Source organism: Vicugna pacos, chromosome 14 (assembly GCF_048564905.1).
Source record: "Vicugna pacos chromosome 14, VicPac4, whole genome shotgun sequence".
NCBI classification, from domain to species: domain Eukaryota; kingdom Metazoa; phylum Chordata; class Mammalia; order Artiodactyla; family Camelidae; genus Vicugna; species Vicugna pacos.
The window spans coordinates 4,052,851-4,076,110 of NC_133000.1; the positions used below are offsets into that span (position 1 = coordinate 4,052,851).

At 48.3% G+C, this 23,260-nt stretch overlaps 2 protein-coding genes and 1 long non-coding RNA gene across 3 annotated transcripts; 2 read left to right on the top strand and 1 right to left on the bottom strand.

Moving 5' to 3' along the window:
- Positions 1-206: 206 nt before the first annotated feature.
- On the top strand, positions 207-10,604 carry GTF3A (general transcription factor IIIA). The gene is made up of 10 exons (XM_072937396.1): positions 207-311; positions 1,770-2,051; positions 4,215-4,315; positions 5,653-5,749; positions 6,127-6,215; positions 7,201-7,274; positions 7,518-7,598; positions 8,201-8,430; positions 9,514-9,573; positions 10,342-10,604. Exons 1-10 carry the CDS (start codon positions 207-209, stop codon positions 10,579-10,581), a joined length of 1,359 nt encoding a protein of 452 aa, XP_072793497.1. The 3' UTR covers positions 10,582-10,604.
- MTIF3 (mitochondrial translational initiation factor 3) lies at positions 10,551-22,348 on the bottom strand. The gene is given in 6 exon segments (XM_006220492.4): positions 10,551-10,684; positions 10,686-10,802; positions 11,715-11,872; positions 13,121-13,581; positions 19,082-19,245; positions 22,195-22,348. Coding segments are annotated over 4 exon segments (789 nt in total). The 5' UTR covers position 13,581; positions 19,082-19,245; positions 22,195-22,348; the 3' UTR covers positions 10,551-10,630.
- Positions 13,575-17,317, top strand: LOC107033994 (uncharacterized). The gene is made up of 2 exons (XR_004192961.2): positions 13,575-14,405; positions 15,701-17,317. It is a non-coding gene; the product is annotated as an uncharacterized lncRNA (long non-coding RNA).
- Positions 22,349-23,260: the final 912 nt, after the last annotated feature.

Consider the following 23,260-nt stretch of genomic DNA (forward strand, 5'->3'; position numbering starts at 1 on the left):
AAGGGACATTGACAAGAAAGAGGGAGGCGGAAAGGTGGAGGGAGGGAAGTGTAGGTGGATGGAGATGGTGAGATTGTTTAACTTGCAAATAATGTTGAGTTGGAGGTGACCGTCTGATGTTAAAGTGAAAAAAAAAACCACTCCTTGTTTAGAAATGTGGGACATTGGAAAACAAGGGTAAACTGCAGAGAAGATAGAGGTGGACAATGGATCAGTTCATAGAGAAGAAAGAGAAAGAAGGAAAAAAGCACAGCCTGATTCAGCTGCCTTACGTGCAGAGCTGTCAGGAGAACTGGGAGTCGGTGTTAAAAGTACATGGCTCAGGGGGCAGCATGTTATTTCTTAAAGGTGAGAAAAGAGATTCAAAGAACGTTATCCAAAGTCCTAGTTAGGAAATACAGAGTTAGACTCCAAGGTCAGGGGACCGAGGTTAAAGTCAGTCCCCTCCCACTGCAATACATGATATCAGAGGGCTGAGCACGAAAACATGGGTACAGAGAAGAACAATTGTTTAAGGAGATGGGAAGTCAGGAAGGCAGGAGGAGAGCCATGGGGGCTCAGCAGGGGTCAGGAGGCCAAGAGAAGGGAGTCTGGTGAAGGGATTTACGACGCACCCTCGCTATGTCCAGGGTGCAGTGGCACAGGTAGGAGACAGCCAGAACCACACGAGGGAAACCACTGAAGACATTCTGAGCCGCGGGAGGGATGTGTGTGGGCCTGTCCTCTGGAGAGGGGCAAAGGAGAAAAGCAACAGGTGGATGCATGTCCCAGACACCCTCTCCCAGTCTTTGTGACACCCAAAGAGACAGGCTATTAGCCTCATGGAAGCCCTGGCTTGTTTTCAAAACTGCACTTCTTTACAGGGACTGCTCATCGCTTTCAGACAAAGGCTTGCCTAACAATTCAGAGTGATGCAGGATGTGAAAAATACACACCTGGCAGAACATCAGATCATCCATCCTTTCACTGTCATCCTCTCCCAAGGATGTCCTTTAAACGTGTGGTCCCCGTAAGCCAAGATACCTGTACCATTTAGGCCTCTGAACAGTGCTTGTCAAATTCCAAAGTGCGTCAAGTCACCTGCAGACCTCTGATTCAAGTAGGTCTGAGCTTCTGATTTCTAATGCTGATGCTGATCCACAGACCACACTTTGAGCAGCCAAGACCCCAAACTTGTCTGCACATTGGAATCACCTGGGGAGTTTCCACACTTTGGATTCCTGTTTCCTACCGCCAGAAATTGTGATTTAACTGGTCCAGGATGTGTTCTGGGCTTGGAATTTTTAAAAGATCTCCATGTGATTCTAACCAAGATTAGGATGCACTGCCCTGGGGCTTACAGAGGAAGGCTGTAGAGAGCGTGCAGGAAATGAATCTATGAAGAAGACAAACCCAGAATGCAGTTAAGAATAGGACAGTTTAAATCATGCAAGGTTGGTACTTTGATGAGGGTACTGGCGGACGGGAACGCTTTTAAGCGGTGCCCCAGGATCCCTAGAGCCTGTGGGTGGAGGGAGCCTTTTGCTGGGGGAGGAGGAAGCCTAACCACCCACTTCTTGCATACGCTCCTCCCCCAGGACGGGTGGGGCGGTGGATGGCGAAGTGCTTCCTGGAGCATGCGCAATTGCGGTGCCGCAGGGGCTTCCCAGAGCGTGCGCAAACTCGGTTCGCAAGGGGCCTCCCGGAGCATGCGCGAACGCGGCGCCGGCGCTCCAGCCCCGCCCCGCCCCGCCGGCGCGCTCCCGGAACTGCAGCTGGGTCGCGCGTAGGGCCTCTCAGGAGCCGTCCGCGCAGGTTCGCGGCACGTGGCTCAGCACGTGGCTCAGCACGTGGCGGAGTGCCTGACTCCTGGAGCCCTGGAGCCGCCGGCCTTGGTCGCCGAGGCGGTGTCGTCTCTGACCATCGCCGACGCGTTCGTCGCGGCCGGCGAGAGCCCCGCCCCACCTCCCCGTGCGCCCCCTCAGAGGTTCATCTGCTCCTTCCCCGACTGCAGCGCCAATTACAACAAGGCCTGGAAGCTAGACGCGCACCTGTGCAAGCACACGGGGGAGGTAACGGAGTCGCAGGCGTGGCCGCGGAGGGCGTGGCTTCCAGGCCCAAGGATGCGTGACTGGTGCCCCGAGGTGGGCTCTGCCTCGGTCCCGCGCGTGGCTGCGCAGGGTCGCAGGCGTGGCGCTGCAGGAAGCTTTCAGCTTTGGCGCCTTGGAGGGCAGAAGCGAACCAGCCCTGCCTTAGGTTAGGGCTGGGCCGAGGAGGTAGCCAAGAAGTTCTAGGGCCGAGATATCCTCGCCGTGGGCTCAGGACAACCCTCTCCCCTTCCTTGATCTTTACTGGTGGCCAGTCACCACACCTCCTCATAATCTGTAAATATGTGCACGGTTGGAATACCCCACTCCCCATCCCCAACCTGTTTTAAAAGGCCCCGCCTCCTGGGACCAGAAAGGAAGACAGCTTCTAAGCACTGCGCTTGCAAGCAGCACGTGTTCTTTCGTAGATCAGTACGATTCCAGGCCGGAAAGAGCAGCGACCCCAACAGGCATGGCTTCTGCGGTCACAGACCTTATGCTTTAAGCAGGACAGACAAAGGAATAAGTAGGACTGAGACACAGGGAAGAGAGGGCTGCTGGAGGGTGGTCAGGAAAGGCCTCTTTCTTGGCCTGAAAGAGAAAGAAAGGTTCTAGCCATGCAGACATTGAGGGGAAAACAGAACTACCAAGGAGCCGTGGTCCTGGGGGTGGATGTGGGCCAGCGTGACCAGGTTGGGGTTCCATTCCAGAGGAGGCCTGAGGAGCAGGCCTGCAGGGTCCTTTGTCAGCCAGGGTACAGATGGGTTTAGAGCTTGGATTTTATTTTGAGGGCAGTAGGAAGCATTTGAAAGGTGACAGATGAGGAAATGGAGGCTCTTGGAGGCCTAGGAATCTGCCCAATTTCCTGGTTTTTGGAAGAGTCTGGCTTCTCCCTGCGTCCACTTAAGGCCCTTAACCAGGGACCTGCAGCCCCTGCCTTTGCTCCTGGCACCCATGTGACTCACAAGCCACACCTTCATGTGTCCTCATGCTCCCGGGTCTCCCACCCTCTGCAGCTCTTGAAGGCTGACCATTCCGTCCTTGGGACCTTCTCCAACTCCTTTCCTCTTCTTCACTGACCCTTTCCACTGGCTCCTCTTCTACTCTCGATTTTATATACCCCACCTGGCTCTCTCTTGGCATCTTACCTTGTGACTGGCTTCACTCTTGACATGTGTTACTCTCTGCCTCCCTGTCCCCCCCCCCAATTCTGGGCTCTCTTACCAATGTGTCCAAATTAGAGCTTACCTTTCTTTTTACACTCATGTGCTGTGTTTAGGATATTGGTACTACCAGCTTCTTTCATTCAAGCTGGACAACTTGGAGTCACAAATCTCACAGATTAATTTGACAGATATTCCTACTCCCCGTGGGCTGCGCAGAGTTCTGTGGGTCTGCCCCAGTAATCCCGCTCTTCTCTTCCTGTCTCTTGCTCTGCCACTGGTACTGTCCGGTGAGGCCTCGGTGCCTCCTTCCTGGACTGTCATGGGACATGTTTTCCATAGTTAAACATGCAGAACTGGTTCTATGGGGGATGTGTTTTGGCTTTCCCTCTAGGTTCAGAATGGAGCCCCGTCCTCCCAACTGTTGGGTCCCCAGTGGTGGTTGCACTTGGGGTTGTGAGCTGTTTGCTGTGTCCTGGCACCTGGGAGCTGCTTTGGGTGTGATGCACTCTTCGGTGGCTGTGCCCTGCATTTGCTGAGCAGAGACAGCTGGGCTTGTCCAGGATGAGGCAGAGCCTGCACATTCCTCTGCTTGGGGATGAGAAGATGCAGAGGGCGGGATCTGTGCGCACAGCCAAGCTGACGGCAGACGGCAGACCTTTAAGAGGGCTTAAGGGGGCTGCTGCTGAAGCCCAGTGTCACGTTAGAACCAGGTTCATGATGCTGTACTGTCCCATGAAGGCTGCCCGCCTGTTTCTTGTGCTGTTCATAGAGCAGAATCTGCTGTAGCAACTTGGTGAGAGGTCGTGGCATTTCTGTAGTGTAACCCCAGGTGGGAAAACCTTGTGCCGGTCACTGAACTGAGCGGAAACCGCCTCTGCAGACCGAGGCCGCGGCCTTGCCGACCAGACAGTTTAGGGCTTTACATCACCCCAGAGTTGCTGCCTCAGACAGGACTGACGTGCTTTCCCTTCCGTCCTGCTAGAGGCCATTTGTTTGCAGCCATGAAGGATGTGGCAAAGCCTTTGTCCGGGACTACCACCTGAGCCGCCACACCCTGGTTCACACCGGAGAGAAGCCCTTTGTGTAAGTGGAGAACCGTGCAGGGGTCAGGCTTGGCAAGTAGACCTGGTGAGAGAATTGGACCAGGACTCTCAGGATGGGGAATGTGGCACTGTTTTTGTGGGCATCTCCGGACGTGAGCGGAGTCAAGGTTTGGAACAGGTGGGAGAGAGTAGGGGTCTTGGGGATCATTGGGGTGATAAGTCCAGGGATGAGTTCATCTGAAGTTCTCAAGTTTGCATCCTCTAGTTTCCCTTTAAAGTACGTACGGGGGTGGGGGTGTAGCTCAATGGTAGAGTGTGTGCTTAGCATGCTTGAGGTCCGGGGTTCAATCCCCAGTACCTCCATTTAAAAAAAAAAAAAAAGGAAAGAAGAAAAATACATACCAAATGTGAAATCAGCCTCAAAAAACACACAGTTCTGACTAGATGGAAAACGGTTCCTTGTCAGTTTCTGGGCTCTGTATTGTCAGGGTCTTTCTGAACTGATCAGCTGCTGGGATAAGAGAAGCAGGAGAAAGTGGAGCTTTCATAGTTGATCTTGTATCTCTTTCCATCAAGCCCCTGCTCCTCTCCCACACCAGCATTAATTTTATTCTTCTCAGAGTTGCTGATATGGTGGACATACTGAAAGGGTGGACATACTGCTTTTCTTTTAAATCACCTACTGCTTTAAAGCAGTGGATCTCAAATGTGTGTGCATCAGAATCACCTGGAGGGCATGTGACTTATGGTTCTGCTCTAAATATCTCTTCATCTCTAATGATAAGCTGAAGCCAGTTTTGTTTCTTTTTTTTTTTTTGAGGTCTTTTTGGTAATGCAGTTTGTAGTGACATTTCAAGCAAAATTAAAGTTACCAGACTCTGAACTGAGAACAACTTGAGCATGATTTACATCTAAGCGGGGTTTGGGCTTTTGGAACTAGTGTTTTTCTCCTTTCCCTCTGCCCAGTGTACAATGTGTGGTGCACGATGCTTCATTCGATGCTTCATTCCAGAAGCCCAACCAGGAACTGCATCTCCTTATGTGTTCATCACGTCAAAGTGGGGGGGCCTCCGTGGTTCAGCTTAACACTTCGGAATTTGCTGGAGACTCTTTTATACTGTACTTTGGAATATTTAACTTTCATAAAGTAGGAGGATACGTGCATCTAAGAATTTCTCTTCCTTTGGTTAATATTTTGAATTTTTAAAAATTTTTATTTTAAAACTTTTTTGGGGGGATCTAAGTACTGATTTATTTATTTACACAGAAGCACTGGAGGTGGAGCCTAGGGCCTCGTGCGTGCTGAGTGGCGCTCTGCGGCTGAGCTGTATCACCCCATGGTTTGTTAATGTTTTGGTTTATACAATTTCTTAACAGTTGTGCAGCGAGCGGCTGTGATCAAAAGTTTAACACAAAATCAAACCTGAAGAAACATTTTGAACGTAAACATGAAAACCAGCAAAAACAATATGTGGTAAGTATGAATGGTTTTGTATGCTTACCTTCTTTGAGTATTTTTACGCTTGTTGCCTGTGTTTCTAAAATTTTTATAGACCAGATTTTGTCTGTCAGGTGTCTGAATTTAGTCTGCCAGTGGCTATAATGGTTTACTTTGAGAACAAACCTTTTTTGCTAATTAAAGTATACTATCGGTAGACTACCCCAAATGAAACATTTTTACTCTTTCAAAAGTGTTACTCTGTAAAGCTTCTTGACGTAGAATTTTACAGTAACTAAATGCTTAAAAGTAGCAAGTGTATATGTAAATCTCTGTAATATTTTAAAGGACTCTGTTACGTCCCGTTCTTTGATTTTTTTTTTTCTCGAGACTAACAAACCTTTACTAAACAGTGCAGGTTTGAAGGCTGTGAGAAGGCCTTCAAGAAACACCAGCAGCTGAAAAGCCACCAGTGCCAGCACACCCGGGAGCCGCTGTTCAGGCAGGTGCTTTGTGGGGAGCCTCGTGAATTTGAGGTGGGGCCGAGATTAAAGTGCAGAGGTGGAGCACGAACGTGCAGAAGTGGTTTTTGCTGACGTGTTATACATGGGGGCGTTCCAGAGGTTTTAATTTTGCCTTTGTTTCTCTAAAAGAAGTATTTAATGTGTTTCAGAATAATTTGTGAGACTAGTACAAGTGGTTAAGCTGGAAGGGAAGGCTTAGGGCTTAATTGTTCAGTTAGAGCCTCTTCAGTGATAAGCAGTGTCGTCATGAAGACACCAAGTATTCCTTCCCTGTAGGACAAGGTAACAGGGCGTAGCCTGCATCGGAGGGGAGGGGGCTTCAGGAAGAGCAGGGAACAGTGACTGGCCACGTTGGAATAGACTTGCAGAGGACGGCAGGGAGTCCTGGCCACGTTGCAGAGGCCTGGCTGGTGGCTGTGTGCATGGCGGTGGTGGCCCTGCCTACCTGCCGGCTCCCCCTGCCCTTTGTCAGAGACTTGCAGCCTGCCCCTGCCCCTGCCTGCAGGTCTGCCACCTCTTCTTATGCCTCTGGTGGCTGGAGCACGGAGGTGGCACGTGCTTTTCACGGCTCAGCAGGGGCGGGTGCCTCCGCTGCTGTGCTTTCTTTTCACACTGTCCCAGGGCAGCCTCGTTAGGAAAACTAGACACGAACACTCCAGAATGACTAAGGTGTTCACCTAAGCTGTCTCTTTGTAGCTATGAAAATGGAGTGCATTTTCTGAAGTCTAAAGACAGAAACTGTATAATTTGATCACATGGGCAAAAAAAAAAAAAAAAGTAACGACTTCTCTGTTCTGCCCCAGGCAGGGCAGATGGCTTGACTTTCGCCTGCTCCTGGGTCTGAGTTTGCGACCCTGTTTTTATGACTGGTTTGGCTACGGGGACAGGGGCTGTGGTGGGGTGAGGACAAAGCGCTGTTTACTCTCAGTGGAGCGGCTGCTAATTCGTGTGTTGTTAACCCAGGTGCACCCACGAGGGATGCGGAAAACACTTTTCTTCCCCCAGCAGTCTGAAGCGGCACGGGAAGGTCCACGAGGGTAGGTACTGGCGGGCTCCCGCGCTGGCTCTGTCTGACGCAGCGCCGGAGAGGGCTCGTTAAGTCCCCAACCACTCAGGTCCGCTGTCAGGCATGTAAGATTCCTTACAGTCTAATTTTGGGGGGATAATTTGCTTATGTTTCATGATGATTATTTTCCTTACAATCTAACTGTGACTGGTGTTGATACTGAATATTCACAAAAGGCAATGCATCGATCTGTTTTTTTTTTTTTTTGAAATAGGCTACGTATGTCAAAAAGAATGTTCTTTTGTGGCAAAAACGTGGACAGAACTTTTGAAACACATGAGAGAAACTCATAAAGGTGAGGCAGACATGAGTGGCGTGACATAAACATTTGCCCCTGCAGTGCTGAGTGTGTGCTTTGAAAGAGTGAAATATGAAACATGTGCTTTAAGACAATAGAGTTTCTATATTATGTTTTGTTAAGTGCTGGTACCTCAGCTGTTTGACAGATGAGCAGAGAGACCTGTGGCTCCAGGTTCTGGAAGGGCCATGCCAGGTGTCAGAGGCCCTGGGCACCTCTGGCATTTTTAAAGGCTCCGGCAGGTGGAGAGTGCCCGGAGGCATTGGCTGGCATTCTGTGGGACAGTTTGGGAAGCACTGCCCTCTGTGTTGGACGACAGGGGAGGAGATGGTCTGTTCAATTCTCTCCCCTTGCCCACAGCCCCCGCGAAGAATCCCTGCCCCTTGGCAGAGGAACAGTGACTGTAATCTGAGAACTGGGGAGAATTGAGACAAGCTTTCAAGCAGTGAAAACCGGAGTTAGTTTCCTCTGAAATTCCTGATTTACGTGCGATCATGAGGTTTTTGGCATGGAATGCATCACTGAATATATTTGGTATTAATTTCTCCTGTTTGGCAACACCTGGGAAATGGGCTGAACTTGTCTGTCTGCTCCACCAGAGGAAATAACATGTGATGTATGCCAGAAGACATTTAAACGCAGAGATTACCTGAAGCAGCACATGAAAACTCACGCCCCAGAGAGGGACGTCTATCGTTGTCCGCGAGAAGGCTGTGGCCGCACCTACACCACCGTGTTCAACCTCCAGAGCCACATCCTCTCGTTCCACGAGGAGCGGCGCCCATTTGTGTGCGGAAACGCCGGCTGCGGCAAGACCTTCGCCATGAAAGTATGTGCTCCCCTCCAGAGGCATCCTCAAAGTCCGTGTGTTCCCTGCCAGGGTCCTGGGAGCCCTGAACGTCAGGCAGTGTCCCAGGCGGCAGGCGGAGGGTGGGAGGCAGGGCTCTAACCTTTCTGTCTTGCTCCAGCAGGAATGCCTCGTAACTAAACTCTGCCAGACAACCAGAGGTGCCAGGGCCAGTGGTTCTGACTGTGGCCCCGAGGCGGGAGCGTTGGCAGTGTCAGGGAACTTGCCAAGATGCATGTCCACAGGCCCCACCTCAGACCCCCGAATCAGTGGCTCTGGGGATCAGCCCAGTAATTTGGGTTTTAACGAACCTTCCAGGTGGTTCTTATGTGGCTCAGTTTGAGACCCAGTGGCCTGTGGTACCCTGTGCTGTGTGTCAGAGCTTGCTGATGGCTTGGGTGTCCTCTGGACTGCCATCTAGGGATGGAGAAGGGAAGCAGGAAGCAAGAATGTGAGGGACCACAGACCTTTGGGACATTAGTCTCAATTTTGGTGTGACTTGAATAGGTGAGGACTTGGCACTAGGTGAAGGGGCCTGTGTAGTCCTATGGACTCGCACCTGGTTGGTGCTCTTACAGGCACCTGCTGTGAGTTATAGTCAAGACTGAAGGCAGGAGTGAGGCTAGCACAGAACAGTCTAGACCATGAGGAAGCCACTTGGAGCAGATGGTGGTCAGCGTTAGGACCAAGGACAGCAGGACTCGGGCCAGATTTTCCACTGGCGTTTGGGAGTGCTGCTGACACAGATCCAGTTAAGGAATTCACTCAGAGCTGGTCGTGTCCCCCCCCCCGCCCCGCCCCCTCTTACTTGGGGAAGAACTAGGAAGCCCCAGGTGGTGGAGACTACGAATTCCTGACCTCGGTCCTTGGGAAAGGCGGTGATTTAAGTCCAGGATTTAAGGAGTAATTCTGCTCCAGTGGGGGGATCCTTTTAGGCAGAGGTCAAACCTTTAACAGAACATGAAAAAGAAGGCTGATAGTTTATTTAAACAACTCATGGGGTTTTCAAAGTAACAGACACCAAATGGCAGGGTTTAAATTTTTCTTCTTTTTCCGTCCTTGTAGCAGAGTCTCACCAGGCATGCTGTTGTGCACGACCCTGACAAGAAGAAAATGAAGCTCAAAGTAAGTGGAGACAACTTAGCAAGCCTTTAGTTTTTACACATAAAAATGCCTAAGCCAGATGCAAGCTGTGTAGAGTGTTTTCAGCTCCTCCTTCCTCTGTGAGTCTGCACTGCTGCTGAGCGCAGTCGTGTGGACTTCCATGTTCTTCTCTTACGACTGGTTTTGTTGTGCGGGCTGCAGTAGTTGTACACGTGATAGGTAAACAATTCCAGTAGTTTGGTTTTGCTTTCAACTTCCAGTCGTCCCTTGGCGTCCATGGGGAATGGGTTTCAGGACCCCCTAGGGTACCAGAATCCGCTGGTGCTGGAGTCCTGTGTATAAGGTGCTGTAGTGCAGTGGACCCCTGAACAGCATGGGACTGCGTGGGGCCACTTGTGTGTGGATTCTTTTCAATAAATACGTGGTACAGCACTACGTGGTCTGCAGTGGAATCTGGATGTGGAACTGTGGGTACACAGCGTTGGCTGTAAAGGTATACATGGATTTTTGACTACATGGGTGTCAGTGCGCCTGACTCCCCCCCAGTTGTTCAAGGGTTAACTGTATTTGTATATAACCTGCACACATAATACCTAATACAGTGGAAATGCTATGTAAATAGTTGTTGGCACACGGCCAAATTCAAATCTTGCTTTTTGGCACTTTTTGGGATTTTTTTTTTTTTTTTTTTTTTTTTTTTAGCATTTTTCATCAGCGGTTGGTTGACATGTGGATGTGGAACCCACAGACATGGTGGGCTGACTGTATCTGTTTTCCTTATTCCCAAAGGTGAAACCAGCTCGTGAAAAACGGAGTCTGGCCTCTCGGCTCAGTGGGTACATCCCTCCTAAAAGGAAACAGGACCCAGGCGTGTCTTTGCCTAGAAACGGAGAGTCACTGAACAGCACTGAAGGTGGGGTGCCCTCCGCTGTTGCGATGCTGAGCCCAGAGACACACCAGCCTGCTTTGTTTGAAGGACCACAGACCACCCAGTGCAGTTATTTTCTATCAGAAGCGTGTTTTTATTAAAATCACTGGTGTGGACCACCGGATTCTCCATCGTTTCCAGTTTCTCTGTTCAGAGGGTCTCCTCTTGGGGCCCCCTGAGCTGCTGCAGACACTGTCTCTTCCTTTCTACTCAAGGGACGGAGAACACACATCACAGCCTTTCCCCCTCTGATAGGCTGTGGCTTGGATGAGAAGGTAGCTCTTCCAGGCATGGTCTGGAGTATCTGATTAAATATCTCCTCCTACAAAAGGAAGGCAGCCAAAGACTAATTTAGATCTAACACCTCTGAGTCTTTCCAGGGTTAATGTCTAATACCCGTAAAGACCAGCAGTCTTGAATTGCACCTGTTTATGGGATTTGCTAAATCAAATCTGGTACATACCTGGTTCGGCTGATTGAACCTGTGCAATAACTAGGCTAACGTGCGAAGGCTTGAGAGCTTTAAATCCCCCATCATGGCACTGAGGGGCTATGTCTGGCCCAAACCACCCCCACAACAAGTACAGAAGTACAGAGTGGCGGGTCTGGGCGTTGGCAGCGCATCTGCTTGTCCCCCAAGCTGTCAGCCCGTGTAGTCCCCAGCGCTCACTCAGAATCCTTGGGTGATCAAACACAGACACTCGGTCAAAGAGGTTCTGGACCAGCTCTGCTGGGCCCTGGGCCTCTGATTCTGTAATCACTGGAATAAATGCTGCCTTTTAGCTGCCGATAAATTACATAACTACAGAAGAGAAACAGCTATTCCGCAGATTTATCCTGGGATTGTAAACATACACACTTTCTAGGGGACAGGCTGACTTTGCATGTACTGCTTCTCCTAGGCATTTATAAAGAGGAAGCAAACTTGAGAAGATGAACCCATAAAGCTTCTAGTTCTCCTATTTAAGTATTAGACATTCTACAACTTGTAAAATAGTATAAGGCCCTTAAATTAGGAAGTAGAGTGTTTCCACAGGGCAGAGTATTTCTGCTACAATGGAAAAGGTCGTGTGTACACAGAATGCTTGCATTTTGAAAAACAAATTGGAAAGCTAGTACCATCGCTGGGTAGAGTTACCAGTTACTCGGCCGTTAACGTTTTCCAGAGTCTCTGCAGCTGTGAGCTCAGAAACCAGAAAGGCGCACACAGCCGCCCCGGCCGGCTTCCACTTACCGTTTTGCTTTCAGGCTCTTCCGCACTCTTCCCTTTCTTCACGGTAATCTGAACTCTGTAGTTTTTCTCGATCCACTGCTGAATCTGTTTAGTCTTTGTGTCCAAATCATGTTGTCCAATATTTGAAGAAAAGGTCAGCTCCTTTGTCAGAGTGGGCCCTGGGTGGGGACAGGGAGACTTGGTGCTAGTCTGCGGGCCAGCCCTGCGCTTCGTCTCATGCACGTCCTAAAGCCTTAGGTCGATGCAGGGGCCCCCGCAGTCCCCTCCTCTGACTTGCAGTTTCACACGCCAGTAAACACTTTTAAACAGAGGAGACAGACACAAAGTAAAATACCAATTTCTTATCTGCCACGAAAGTTTCAATATGAAATACTTCATTTATTGTTAACATTGACGAAAGAACAGGAATGGGCCTTGGAAAGGAACCAGTTAACCCTTATTTTTCTTATTTTGGGTGGTGGGTAACAGGTGTTTATTGTATTTTTTTCTTTATGCTTTCTAATTTAAAGTAAAAAAGAGTAATTTTTCTAAAAAGGAGTTCTTTTATTAACACCTCCTTGCTTCCATTCAGCTCCTACCAGCTGGTCCGAGTCCTCTGTCAGGACAAGGGGGCGCCTTTGACAGGTCAGCCCCTCAGCCAGCTTTGAACCAAGCTCCTTGGACTGTTCACCTTTTTTTTTTTTAATGTGACATGGCTTGATGTCCTTGTCACCCTAGTTGGCCTCTGCTGGGTACTTTTTATTTTTCGGTCAATACCCCTGTTGTTAAATGTGGTGTCACAAAGCTGACACACAGCCCCACTCTGGCAGCTCTGGGACCAGCCTTCCGACCTCTTCACTTACTAGGAATCATGAAAAACAACATGGGTTTAAATGACAACCGCATTGCCAGGTGACCAGCAAAACATGTAAACGAGTGTCATTACTGATACTGTAACAGGTGGGCATGGGGGACGCCCTGAGTCACTTCCGAGTTTAGAAAGTGCTTCCCTGTAATTCACTGAGCACCTCCCCCCTAGCGATGAGGGGGAGGAGGAGGAGGGCACAGGACAGGTCCAGGAACCAGGGGCTCGCACAGTCTCTTCCACGTCCCTTCCCCAAGCCTGCCTGTTACTCAACTGCCCGGCACCGCGAGGCCATGCTAAGGTCAAAGCATCACTTCGGTGGTATTCACCTTGTTTTCCCCTCATTTGACACAGGTTTAAAGGAAGAGATAATGGACACAGTGTAGGAAGGAAGAAAGAAAAAAGAGGAAAAGGAAGTGGAGGATGGAAAAAAGGCATTGGAAGTGGTGGTGAAAGTGCCAGTGTTCCTGTCTTCCACTGCCCCGTAGTCACAGGGCACCGGCAAAGCCAGTTAAACTGCTGACAGAGCTCGAGGAACCCGAGCAAGCGGCAGAGCACCTACCGGTTCTGGGCTTGGCCTTCTCCAGCTCCCGCAGCCGGAGCCGCTCCTGGTGGATCTGCGCGCCCGTCAGGAGCTGGTACTTCGGGGGCTCAGCACCAGGGTCCCTCCGCACCAGCCGCAGGTCCCGCTCGTCCATCAGCCGGATGACGGTCGCCCGGTGCATGTGGCCCAGGTCGTTGCCCTGCTCGTCCAGCACGTGAATAATGCGCTCGCTGATTTTCCTGCCAATGTTACTGAAAGCTGTGTCATCCTTTTTTTTCTTTCTTTGTTCATCTCGAATGTCTTCCATACTAAAGGCTTTTGCGTGAGTTAGGCAGGACGGTCTCGGGGCAGAAGCAATAGGGGACGGCTGTGCTGAGGCCATCTTTTGTACGACGTATTTACCCCAACAGCTTCTAATGCAGTTATTTTCAGTCTTTGTGATTTGTAATGTTAACCTCTTTAGAAAAAGAGCAGCCATCCTAAAAAGCAGGGAGAAAAGTTCATTAAAAGTCAGTCATTTATTCCCGTGGTTTGAGACCATGGCTCATGGAAGGCAACCCTGGAGCCTGGGGGAACTGTCATCTGTGAATGTGAGCCTGAGAAGTGTCTGAAAGAGTGAGGAGGGGACCTGTTCATCTCATGCAGGGTTTGCTGAGAAACACCAGAGACTCAAAGACAAAAGAGGTATGTGCAGCTCGTCGAAGAGGAGAGAGAAAAGGATATAGTGCTACGGAAATTTAAAAAATCATCTCATTTGACTCCATTTACCATGGTTTTCCAGTGCCAACTCCAAAAGCAAGTATTATCCTAAGGGTTTATTTAGGATGGCACAGTACATAAAATCCCTGGGGATTCATTCACACCTGCCCAAAAACTTAATATAATGAACAATTTATCAATATATCTGGTGGCATACAAAAGAACAGAATACTGTTACGGGAACGGGGCCCCTCCATGAAGAGAGCAGACCCACTGGAAGAATTAGGTGGGACTCAGAAAGGAACTGCCCTGGCACTGAAGTGCTGACCTCACAAACGACAAAGACCACCCACCAGGCAGGCGAGGCACTCCTACTGAGGGTTAACGCAGCATGTGTGGTGGTGCTGGTTTTACCTCCTGGCTATGAGCGCTCTACGTGTAAGTGGCATTTTGATTTTTTAGTTGCTTCTCTGCTAAGGAGTAGAGTGTCCCTCCTTCCATCCACAGGTCAGGTGAGCCTGAGAAGTGTCTGAAAGAGTGAGGAGGGAACCCGTTCATCTCATGCAGGGTTTGCTGAGAAACACCAGACTCAAAGACAAAAGAGGTATGTGCAGCTCGTCGAAGAGGAGAGAGAAAAGGATATGGTGCCTTAGATAATGCTTCTCAAAGAATGCTTCCTGGGTCACCTGCACGAGCATCACCTGGGCTGTTTGTTAAGCCTGGAGATTCCCTCTGGTCCAGATTTGATCCCACTGGGCTGCGTAACCCACTTCTCCTACCCTGGTCACCACCACTCACATCCACTGGTGACCAGTGATGGGGGAAAGGAATAGGAAATTGAACAGAAAGTGATGGGAGGTGCACACTTCCACCTCCCTCCCTCCCTGGTCAGATGCTCTGCCCCGACCTCCCCCTGGACGCACCCTGTGGAGTCACCGCCTACCCACTGCCTCCACTTAAGATACCCAGCAGTCACCCTCAAGTCACCATGGCCGCAATTCCCCACGTCCTGCCACTGCTCCGCCAAAAACAGCCAAGTGATCCCTGACCCTTCTTTTTCTCTTAGCAGCTCATTAGCTGGGGCCTCCTGTTCACCCTCCAAAACTAACCAGGGTCCAACCGCTTCTCACCTCCTCCATGGCCATCGCCCTGCTCCCAGATGCCACCATCTCTCACCTGGACCACGGGCACCATCTCCTGAGCGCTCTCCCCTCCCCCTGCCCCTGAGGACTTGTCACCCACATAGCACACAGAGGGGTCCTTCAGAGTCCCTGTCTGCTCCCAGCTCACTCAGGTTAAAGCCAGGCCCATGTAAGAGCCTCCAGCACCCAGCCCGCTTCTCCGCTCTCGGTTCCAACCTCAAAGGCCTCCTAGCTGTTCCTCGTAAAAGCTGAACCCACCATCCCTCCTCTGGTGTGATCCTTTCCCTAGGGCAGACGTAGGTTCCCTCACTTCCGGTCACAGGGAGCCCTTCCCTGTCCACTCTGTAAGAGGCACACCCCATCCTTTCAGACCCATTTCCTTGCCTTTTAAAAAGATTCACTGCTGATACACATTTGTCTACACATAACGTTCACCATCTTTCCTCACTCCAGTGGAAGCTTCATGAGAAAACGTTATTTGTACATATGGTGCACTCCTGTGCTCCTAACACTACCGCCTAGAGTCTGTCCCAGGACGTACAGCGGCCTCAGTCCCCAGCACGGATGCCCATCCGCAGATGCTCGAGTCCCTGATACTAAAGGCTGCAGTGCCTGCCTGTGGTCTCCCGTGCACTTTAAATCGTCTCTGGATTACTCTTGGTAACTGATACGATGTAAATGCTGTGTAACTAGTTGCCGGACACGACATATTCAAGTTTTGCCTTTTGGAGCTACCTGGAATTTTTGTTTTTTTCAGTATTTTCAGTCACGGTTGGTTGAATCGTGGATGCGGGGCCTGTGGATATGAAGGGCTGACTACGTGTTGAATGAAAGCATGAGCCAAAGGAAACACCAGGAGGGAGGCGGTGTCTGCGGGCACGTACCCCCTGCGTCTTCAGATGCGCCATCCCCACCGACCACACAGATGCCGGTAAGTGCACACTTCCCGTCCCCCGCTGGCATTTCAAATGTCCACCGACCTCGGTGAGATCTCCTGAGGCAAAGCTGTTTCACCCACAGTGAATGAGTTACCTGACAGTCATGCGCTGGGGAGGACTCCAGCTGTAGACGTGTAAAGGCACTAAGGCGGGACTGAGCTGGGTTCTAAGCAGCTGAGGTACTGTCAACAACAGTCAGATACTTGTTGGTGCAGGAAGCCCCCAAGTCAAAAAAGCAGCAAAGTCAGAAGAGATGAGAAAAGACTTTTTTCCATTTATCATCAGAAAAAGAGCAGCGGCATCAAGTCCCAGATTTCACAAAGAGTCAGCATGAAACTAGCAGCCCGTGTGCCCTGTGCGCTGAGCCATCAACACGTCACACAGAATGTATTCTTGTCAAGTGCAGGATTTTTTAAAACAAGGAAGCAAATAAACTAGGCACAGGAAAAAGATGGAAAGACATTCAAGAAAAACCCTGAGGTTTTCTTAAGGTTGAAGACACAGTGATTTCTTTTGCCCCTATTCCTCCTCATTACTTCTCAAATTTTTATAAGGAATAAGTATTTTTTATATTAGAAAGTAAATTATATTTATTAACAAAAAAATTTTTCAGAAAAATGATATATGTATTTTTTAAAGCTTTAAAAGCACTTTCCAAGAAGTAAAGGTAAAGGATAAAAAAATAGTATTTTTTTCAAAAAGTCTTTTGCCACTATTCAAATTTTAAAGGGCTTTAAATTTTCTTGATTTATACAGCAATTACGCTTCAATACTAGCTTGATTTTGGCTTTAGATCAGCGAAGTTTCTTCAAAATAAGCTTTTCATTGATAAAAATACAGAGTTAAGAAAATAACACCTATGATATTAAATTTGAATTGCAAATATCAACATAAATTCAAATAACGGGAAAACTTTTTATTAGAAAAATTCTCAAACACATACTGAAAAAGTTGTGTAAGAAAGCTCTAAGCTCATCAACTATATTTCAATAAAAAAACAAAAAAAACCCCAAACAAACAGAAAGAAAGCTCTAAGCTTCCATCACTCAGCTCCCTGGTTAAGCACGTGCCCCGATGTGTTTCCTCTTCCACCAGCGCTACTCCCTGCCTCCAACATCCATGAACTATTTCCAAGTAAATCCTGTCTCGCCAGTAGACACTTCACTACGTCATCTCTAAGAAGTGGGGACTCTTATCCTTTTAGTAACCACGAGAACATATCCCAACCAATATCATCCCTTTCTATCATCAAATATCCAGTTTTCAGATTCCCCCGATTGTATCATTTTGTTTACATTCCATTTACAGTTTGGTAGCAGGAAGAGACTCCCACTGGCCAAACGTGTGATAATTTAAATGTAAATGACTGAAATTCATTTCAACACACTGGATATGCAAAAACCTATTTAAAATAAAAAAGATAATTTGCCACAATCGTATGTGACTACTACCCTGACTTCTTACTTTGGAAATCGGTAATTAAAGAAAAAGAACTAAGCGTTTACCCCACCTTTTTAGGGAGAACTGTAATCATCCCTAGCTGACGAAGAAAAGCATTCTTTAGAGTAGAATGCCAGCTAATACATGGAGACAAAAAGAAGTAATTTTAAAACCACCGTTTTGCCACCTCCAATCAAATCACTGATTAGGAAAGATAGAGGCAAAAATCATTAAGTAAAAAGCTGATGAGGAAACAAGGTATTCAAGTAACGCCAAAGGGCGGCTCAAGGAATAATTCCAAGTTGAAATGGGAAACACACACTCTGGCCGTCACCCAGGTAACAAAGGTCAGGTCAGCATCTGACACCCCAGTGCATGAGTCTTAAAAACCATCAGTGTCACTGGGAACTTGAATGAAAAGACTAGGGAGACATAATTATAAAATGCAGTGTGTTTGAAAAAAAGCAACTACAAAGACACGTGAGATAAACGGAGAAAATCCACATATGGACTAGATTCATGATGGATTAGATACTGTCAGAAAAGTACTGTTAATTTTTGTAGGTGTGAAAACGGCATTCTTAGGAAATTCTTAGGGGGAGTGTCATGACATCTGCAGCTTACTTTGAAATCATTCAGCACAAAATATAAATGTAATTATGGCACCACTTACTGAATCTAGGTTACATTTATGTGAGTGTTAGTTATTAATCTTCCAAATTTTCGGTATGTTTACATTTTTTCATACTTAAAGTTTTTTTAAAAAGAATTAACAGTGAGGAAAAAGTTCATTAGTCATGCCAGTATGACTGTTCCAGTCTGTGTAAGTTGTATATTTACTATAATTTAATAGACTGGCACCCTGGCTTTATATATCTTTAACAAATATTCCCTTCCCGAGTTTTAAGTCTAAGTGAAGCTTACATCTAAGGAACTTTACAAACTTAACATCCTGATTTTTTTTGAAATGCAAATTGCCTTAATTTCTCCATCTGGTGCTCATCAAATCAAGTCTAAAAGTGTCTTGCCATCATAAGTGGTGATGGTTCAGTTTGAGGTAAATGTGTACAATTTTTTGCTAACCACCAGTTAAAAGTTAACATGTCTGTTTCAAAGAAGTGGTTCTCAGAAACTGGAGACCTTCCAGCATCATCTGGGGATCCTTTTTTCAAAATACAAGATGTTTCATCACCTCTCTCCTGTTAAGAACCATTGGGGGTTAGGATCCCCCAGAAAAAGATGACATAAAAGAATGAGTAATAAAACACTGTAAGGTAAGTAGGTCCAAGTAGTTTAAGCTAGGATGTCTGGGGTTACCCTTAGCCTCTCAAGGCTGATGCAAAATAGGGAGCCACATTCTCTGCTGAAATTTCTCTGCTGAAATGTCTTTGAAACCTCTGTCAAATAAGTAACAGGCTGAATGAACCAAATCACAGTCTAAAATCTAAATCAAAATCGAAATGCTTATGTTCTCATGACAATACCGGGACACTGAGTCCCTCTTACCCCCACCATGCTCCTTTCTGAGACACCCACAAACATTTAAAAAGCCAGGTATCTTCAAGTCAGTTACATAAAATATGCACAATTTTATAGTACGAGGTCGCCATTTCTGACTTCACGATTATTCAGACCTGATGGAAATCATGCTTTGCTACTAGAGCTGCGTCTGTGGGTAGTTTTAAGTTCAGGGGTAACTCCACAGTCTGCAAAGAAACACGTATTTTCTTTCTTTTTATTCCCCGTTGTTCTGTACCTACTTGAGACCAGATCACTGAAAAACTCCACTCCTCCAAGCGCTGGAGGACGAACTGACAAGCGCCCCCAGAGCCCCTCTACGCCTCTGTGCTCGGTCCACTCTTGCACCTCCTGCTGACTTCAGTGCTCTTTCCTTTTCTTGGACCTCTTCGGCAGCATCTTTTCCCTAGGCAGATTTCAGAAAAAGTGTTGATTGTGTTATTCCAGATGCACAGAACACAGACTAATTTCAGTGTTTGATCCACATATTCCATAAGAAATAACTCAGATATTAAGCCATAAAGTGGGCAGTTGTGCAATAAACATGTGGTACTTCCATATGCCGTGTGTTTCAGGTGAGCTTAGGGCAGTGTCCTTTACATTTTCACAATAGTCTTCAGCTGTCCAAAGTGAACCATATCCTTTGAGGACTGCTATCGAGTCCAAGCTCACACTGCTCGTGACAAGACAGGCCAATAAACTGAGAGACAAGTTGCTGCGGCAAGGAATAACGACTTTGTTTGCAAAGCCAGCAGACTGAGGACTAGTGTCCCAAAGAACTATCTTCCCCAAGTTAGAATTCAGACTTCTTTTATACTAAAAGGGGAGGGGATAAAGTCCTGGTTCCCGCCACACGGAGGGGTGGTGCTAATTTCTTCCTGCAGCTGTTTACAGGTGGGCCTGGTCAGGATGTTTCCTGTGAGCTAAACAAAGATATTTTAGCTTAACGCTCATTACGTGGGAGAGGGGTTCCCAGGGATGGGCCATTTTGTGTAATTTAAGCTAACAGGCAACCTCCCTTTGGTGATTAACTCATAATAGAACACAAAGGTTCTTCCCTATTATAGGACTACTTTTCCCAACTTTTATTATGAAAATGTTTAAAAGGTAAGAAAGGTTGACAGATGGTACGGTGAACACCCCAGTACCAATCCCCTAGATTCCACTGCTGCTCTCCCTGGTTTATCTGCCCATCCATCTAGTCCTCTTTCCACCCATTTAACTTATGTTTTGATACATTTCAAACTTAGCTGCGATCATTGGTACACTTCATCCTGAAACACATCAGCATGCATGTCAGTAACTAGAGTTCAATATTTGTTTACCATTTCTTTCGTTTTTGAGGCAAAATTTACAATGAAATGTATGAATCTTAAGCATATCGTTTGACGACACCTCTGTAACCAAACTCCTATCAACATGTAGAAAATTACCATCACCCCAAAACGTTCTTGCATGCCTCTTCAAGTCACTTCCAACTCCATCCAGAGGCAACAAATGATTCTTCAGATTGTTTTGCACCAGACTGTTCCAACATTTCATTTAAATGGAATCGAACAGTATGTACTCTCTGTTGAAAGGCATCTCAGCATGTTTTTCAGACTCATCCAAATTTGTAGGGTTTATCATCACTTTGTTCCTTTTTATTTGTGAGTCGTGTCCCAGTATATGAATATACTGTGGTTTTAAAATCATTTCCTGTTGATGAACACTTAGGCTATTGCTACTTTTTGCTAACATGAATAAAGCTGCTATGAACATTTTTGGACCAAAAAAAAGGTGACCAAATGACTACTGCTCCAGAGGACACTTGCAGGAGGCACTGATAATGTATTTATAAGGAAACTGCCTGTCCTCTTAAGAAATTAAATTGTTTGCAAGCATGTTGAAACTGAAGAGATGAAAATAATATATTGGTTCACTCGTTGCTTTTCTTTCCTACATCGCTGATACTGTACATTGGTATCTCATCCAGGGAGGTTGGATCAAAAGTTTACATGGACTTCAGTGGACTAAATATTTGTGAAATTCATTTTGCCAATTCCTGTGACTTTAAGAACCCTCTCTTGCTCCTTCCCAAGGAGTTTCACTAAGTCCTTCTGCCTGCAGCCTCCAGCCGTCCCACCTGCCCCATCCTGGCCTGGGCTGAGCACTGCGGTCACCAGGCCTCCATCGGGCTGTGCAGCCCGCTGCCTCTGGGGTTGTTCTTACATAAGGAGCTCAGTACTCTCCACACTGAGGTTGGCTGCTTAAGAGCTAGAACACAGATTTGTGACACTGGAAAAAGCTAAAGTATGTCTTGGCCAATTAACTACATTTCTTTAGCCATAATATTTTGTTTATTTTTTAATTATTTTTTTAAATGAGCCATGCAGAAAACATTTTAAAGTACGCTTTTAAGTCCTGAGCTAAAGACTCCATATTAAAAGTTGTACTTATTCCTGTATATTAACCTTCTAAACAGTCACCTCACCTTCCAGAACTCCCCATCTCAGCGACCAGCATCGCAGTCCACCCAGAGCCACCTCGCCTTTTCCATGTCTGCTCTCTCTCACTCTCGTGGCTAATCCAACACAGTCTCCTTCATTTTACTTCCTAATGCCAATCAAACCATCCACTTCTCTCCAAAGCCATTGTCACCACCCGAGATTAAGACATCTTCCCTCTGGTTTGGATTCCCATCAGTCTCCTAACTAGGCCCGTATACCGCCAACTCTACAGTCTCCCCTCTGCGCTGCTGGTGCTGTCACCACACCCAGTGCCCTTCCACTTTAAAACCGCCAGGACTTTAATAACCAACAACTTTCAGGAGGACAGAAGGTCCCTGCCACCTCTCCAGCCTCATTCTGAACCAAACTTCCTTTATGTCTAAACCACTCTGGCCTTTCTGATCTTGAAATGCTCTTCCCCTTGACTTAGGAAACCCCTTTCCCGCCTAGCGCTATCTTTCTCAGGGCATTCCTCTGGTCACTTCCCAGGCTAAGCCAGATCTCCCCTGACCGTCCCCCCGCCCCTCTTTAGTCGTTGAGCTCAGTATTAAGTGCTTCCACAGTCATCTTTCCACGACTGTAATTTTGTGATTATCTTACCACCGTTCCTCTCCTTCACTAGACGGTAAGGTCTACGACTCAGGGAACGAATCTGGATTATTCTTTAGTGATTCGTGCCTGCCACAGGAAACAATAACTGATGTTCCAGACCCCTCTGCCCTCTGTACTTTCTAACACTGAAGCCTCTTCTCACGTGTACTTGGAACTGCGGCTCTTCAGTAAGAAAATTTGTTTACTTCTTTCAGGAGTCTTATGCCGTGAAGCCTAGCAAATGATAAACGGGAAAAAGGAAATCCCAGGATCACCTGACGATCCTCCCACCTACGGCCTCCTTCCGCGTAGGCAGAGAGCAGGTTTGTACATCACCTCGTGCCGCAGGAAAGCCAGGAACCGAGGGCTGGGCCCCCCGCGCGGAACTGACCGGTTACATGCTCCTGCGGCGGCCATGCCCGCCCGAGCCCCGCCCCCGCGGCGCCTGGGCCGCAGACGGACTTAGCGGCGTACGGCGTGCGTGCGCGCAAGTACGTGCGCGGGATGGCCGGGCGGAAGGTCCCGCGGACTAAGGGCCGGGGGCGGGTCTAGGTCCTGCGGCTGCGGGATGCTTGGGCAGCGGCTTGGGCTCAAGATAGCTTTCCAGTCCGGCCGAATCCCCGAAGCCGCGGCAGGGCCCGAGGGGCCTCTCCGCTGGCGGGTGGGCGGCACTGACCTTCCAGGGACGGGGACGTGGCCCAGCGCAGTGCCGCGTCCTCTGCAGGCACGTCCCGAGGACCCCGTCCTCCCGCCGCAGGCCCCCTCGGCCGCGCAGCGCCTCTCGCTCTTAGCTTTACCTGTGCGGGGCTGCCGATTGGTAAGGTTTGGCAGAAGGAGCCTGCAAATGGACTCCGCGATGAACCCTTTCGCCTTCCGTAGTGGGACGGGCTTTGCCTTTAAAGGAAAAGTGACGTGAGGGGGCGCGTTTTTCCGGCCAGGGGCTTAAAGTCCTCCGACAGAAAATGCGTAGGGCGAGGGGAGGTGCCTGCGGCTGGTGCTGCTCCCCTGGCCTGCGGCGGCGGAGGCGGGGCGAACACCGGTGTGCTGGGTCGTGAGGCGATCAGAGCATCCCTTCCTTTGGTCCAGCCTTGGTGTGGCTGCGTCCCCACTAAGGCATAGATCATTCATACACACTCTTTTTCTTTAATAAAATACTATTTTGATGTGATGCTTAATAAACTATTTCATAAACGTCTTTATAATTATTGTGAGTTCGGGAGCGCTGCCTCTATGTGCAGGTGAGCAGGCCGACTCGTGAAGGAGAGGTTCCCCTCGGGTCCCAGGTAAGCTGCGCGGGGAGGTTCACGTGGTGCGGTAACCGTAAGAGCTTGGAGCTGTCAG

Bases quoted from the DNA above. Each gene is read 5' to 3' on its own strand.
- GTF3A (XM_072937396.1), top strand. From the start codon at position 207: ATGGATCAGTTCATAGAGAAGAAAGAGAAAGAAGGAAAAAAGCACAGC. The intron at 312-1,769 runs GTACATGGCTCA...GGTCGCGCGTAG, and splicing joins ACTGGGAGTCGGTGTTAAAA to GGCCTCTCAGGAGCCGTCCG. The intron at 5,750-6,126 runs GTAAGTATGAAT...TTTACTAAACAG, and splicing joins ACCAGCAAAAACAATATGTG to TGCAGGTTTGAAGGCTGTGA.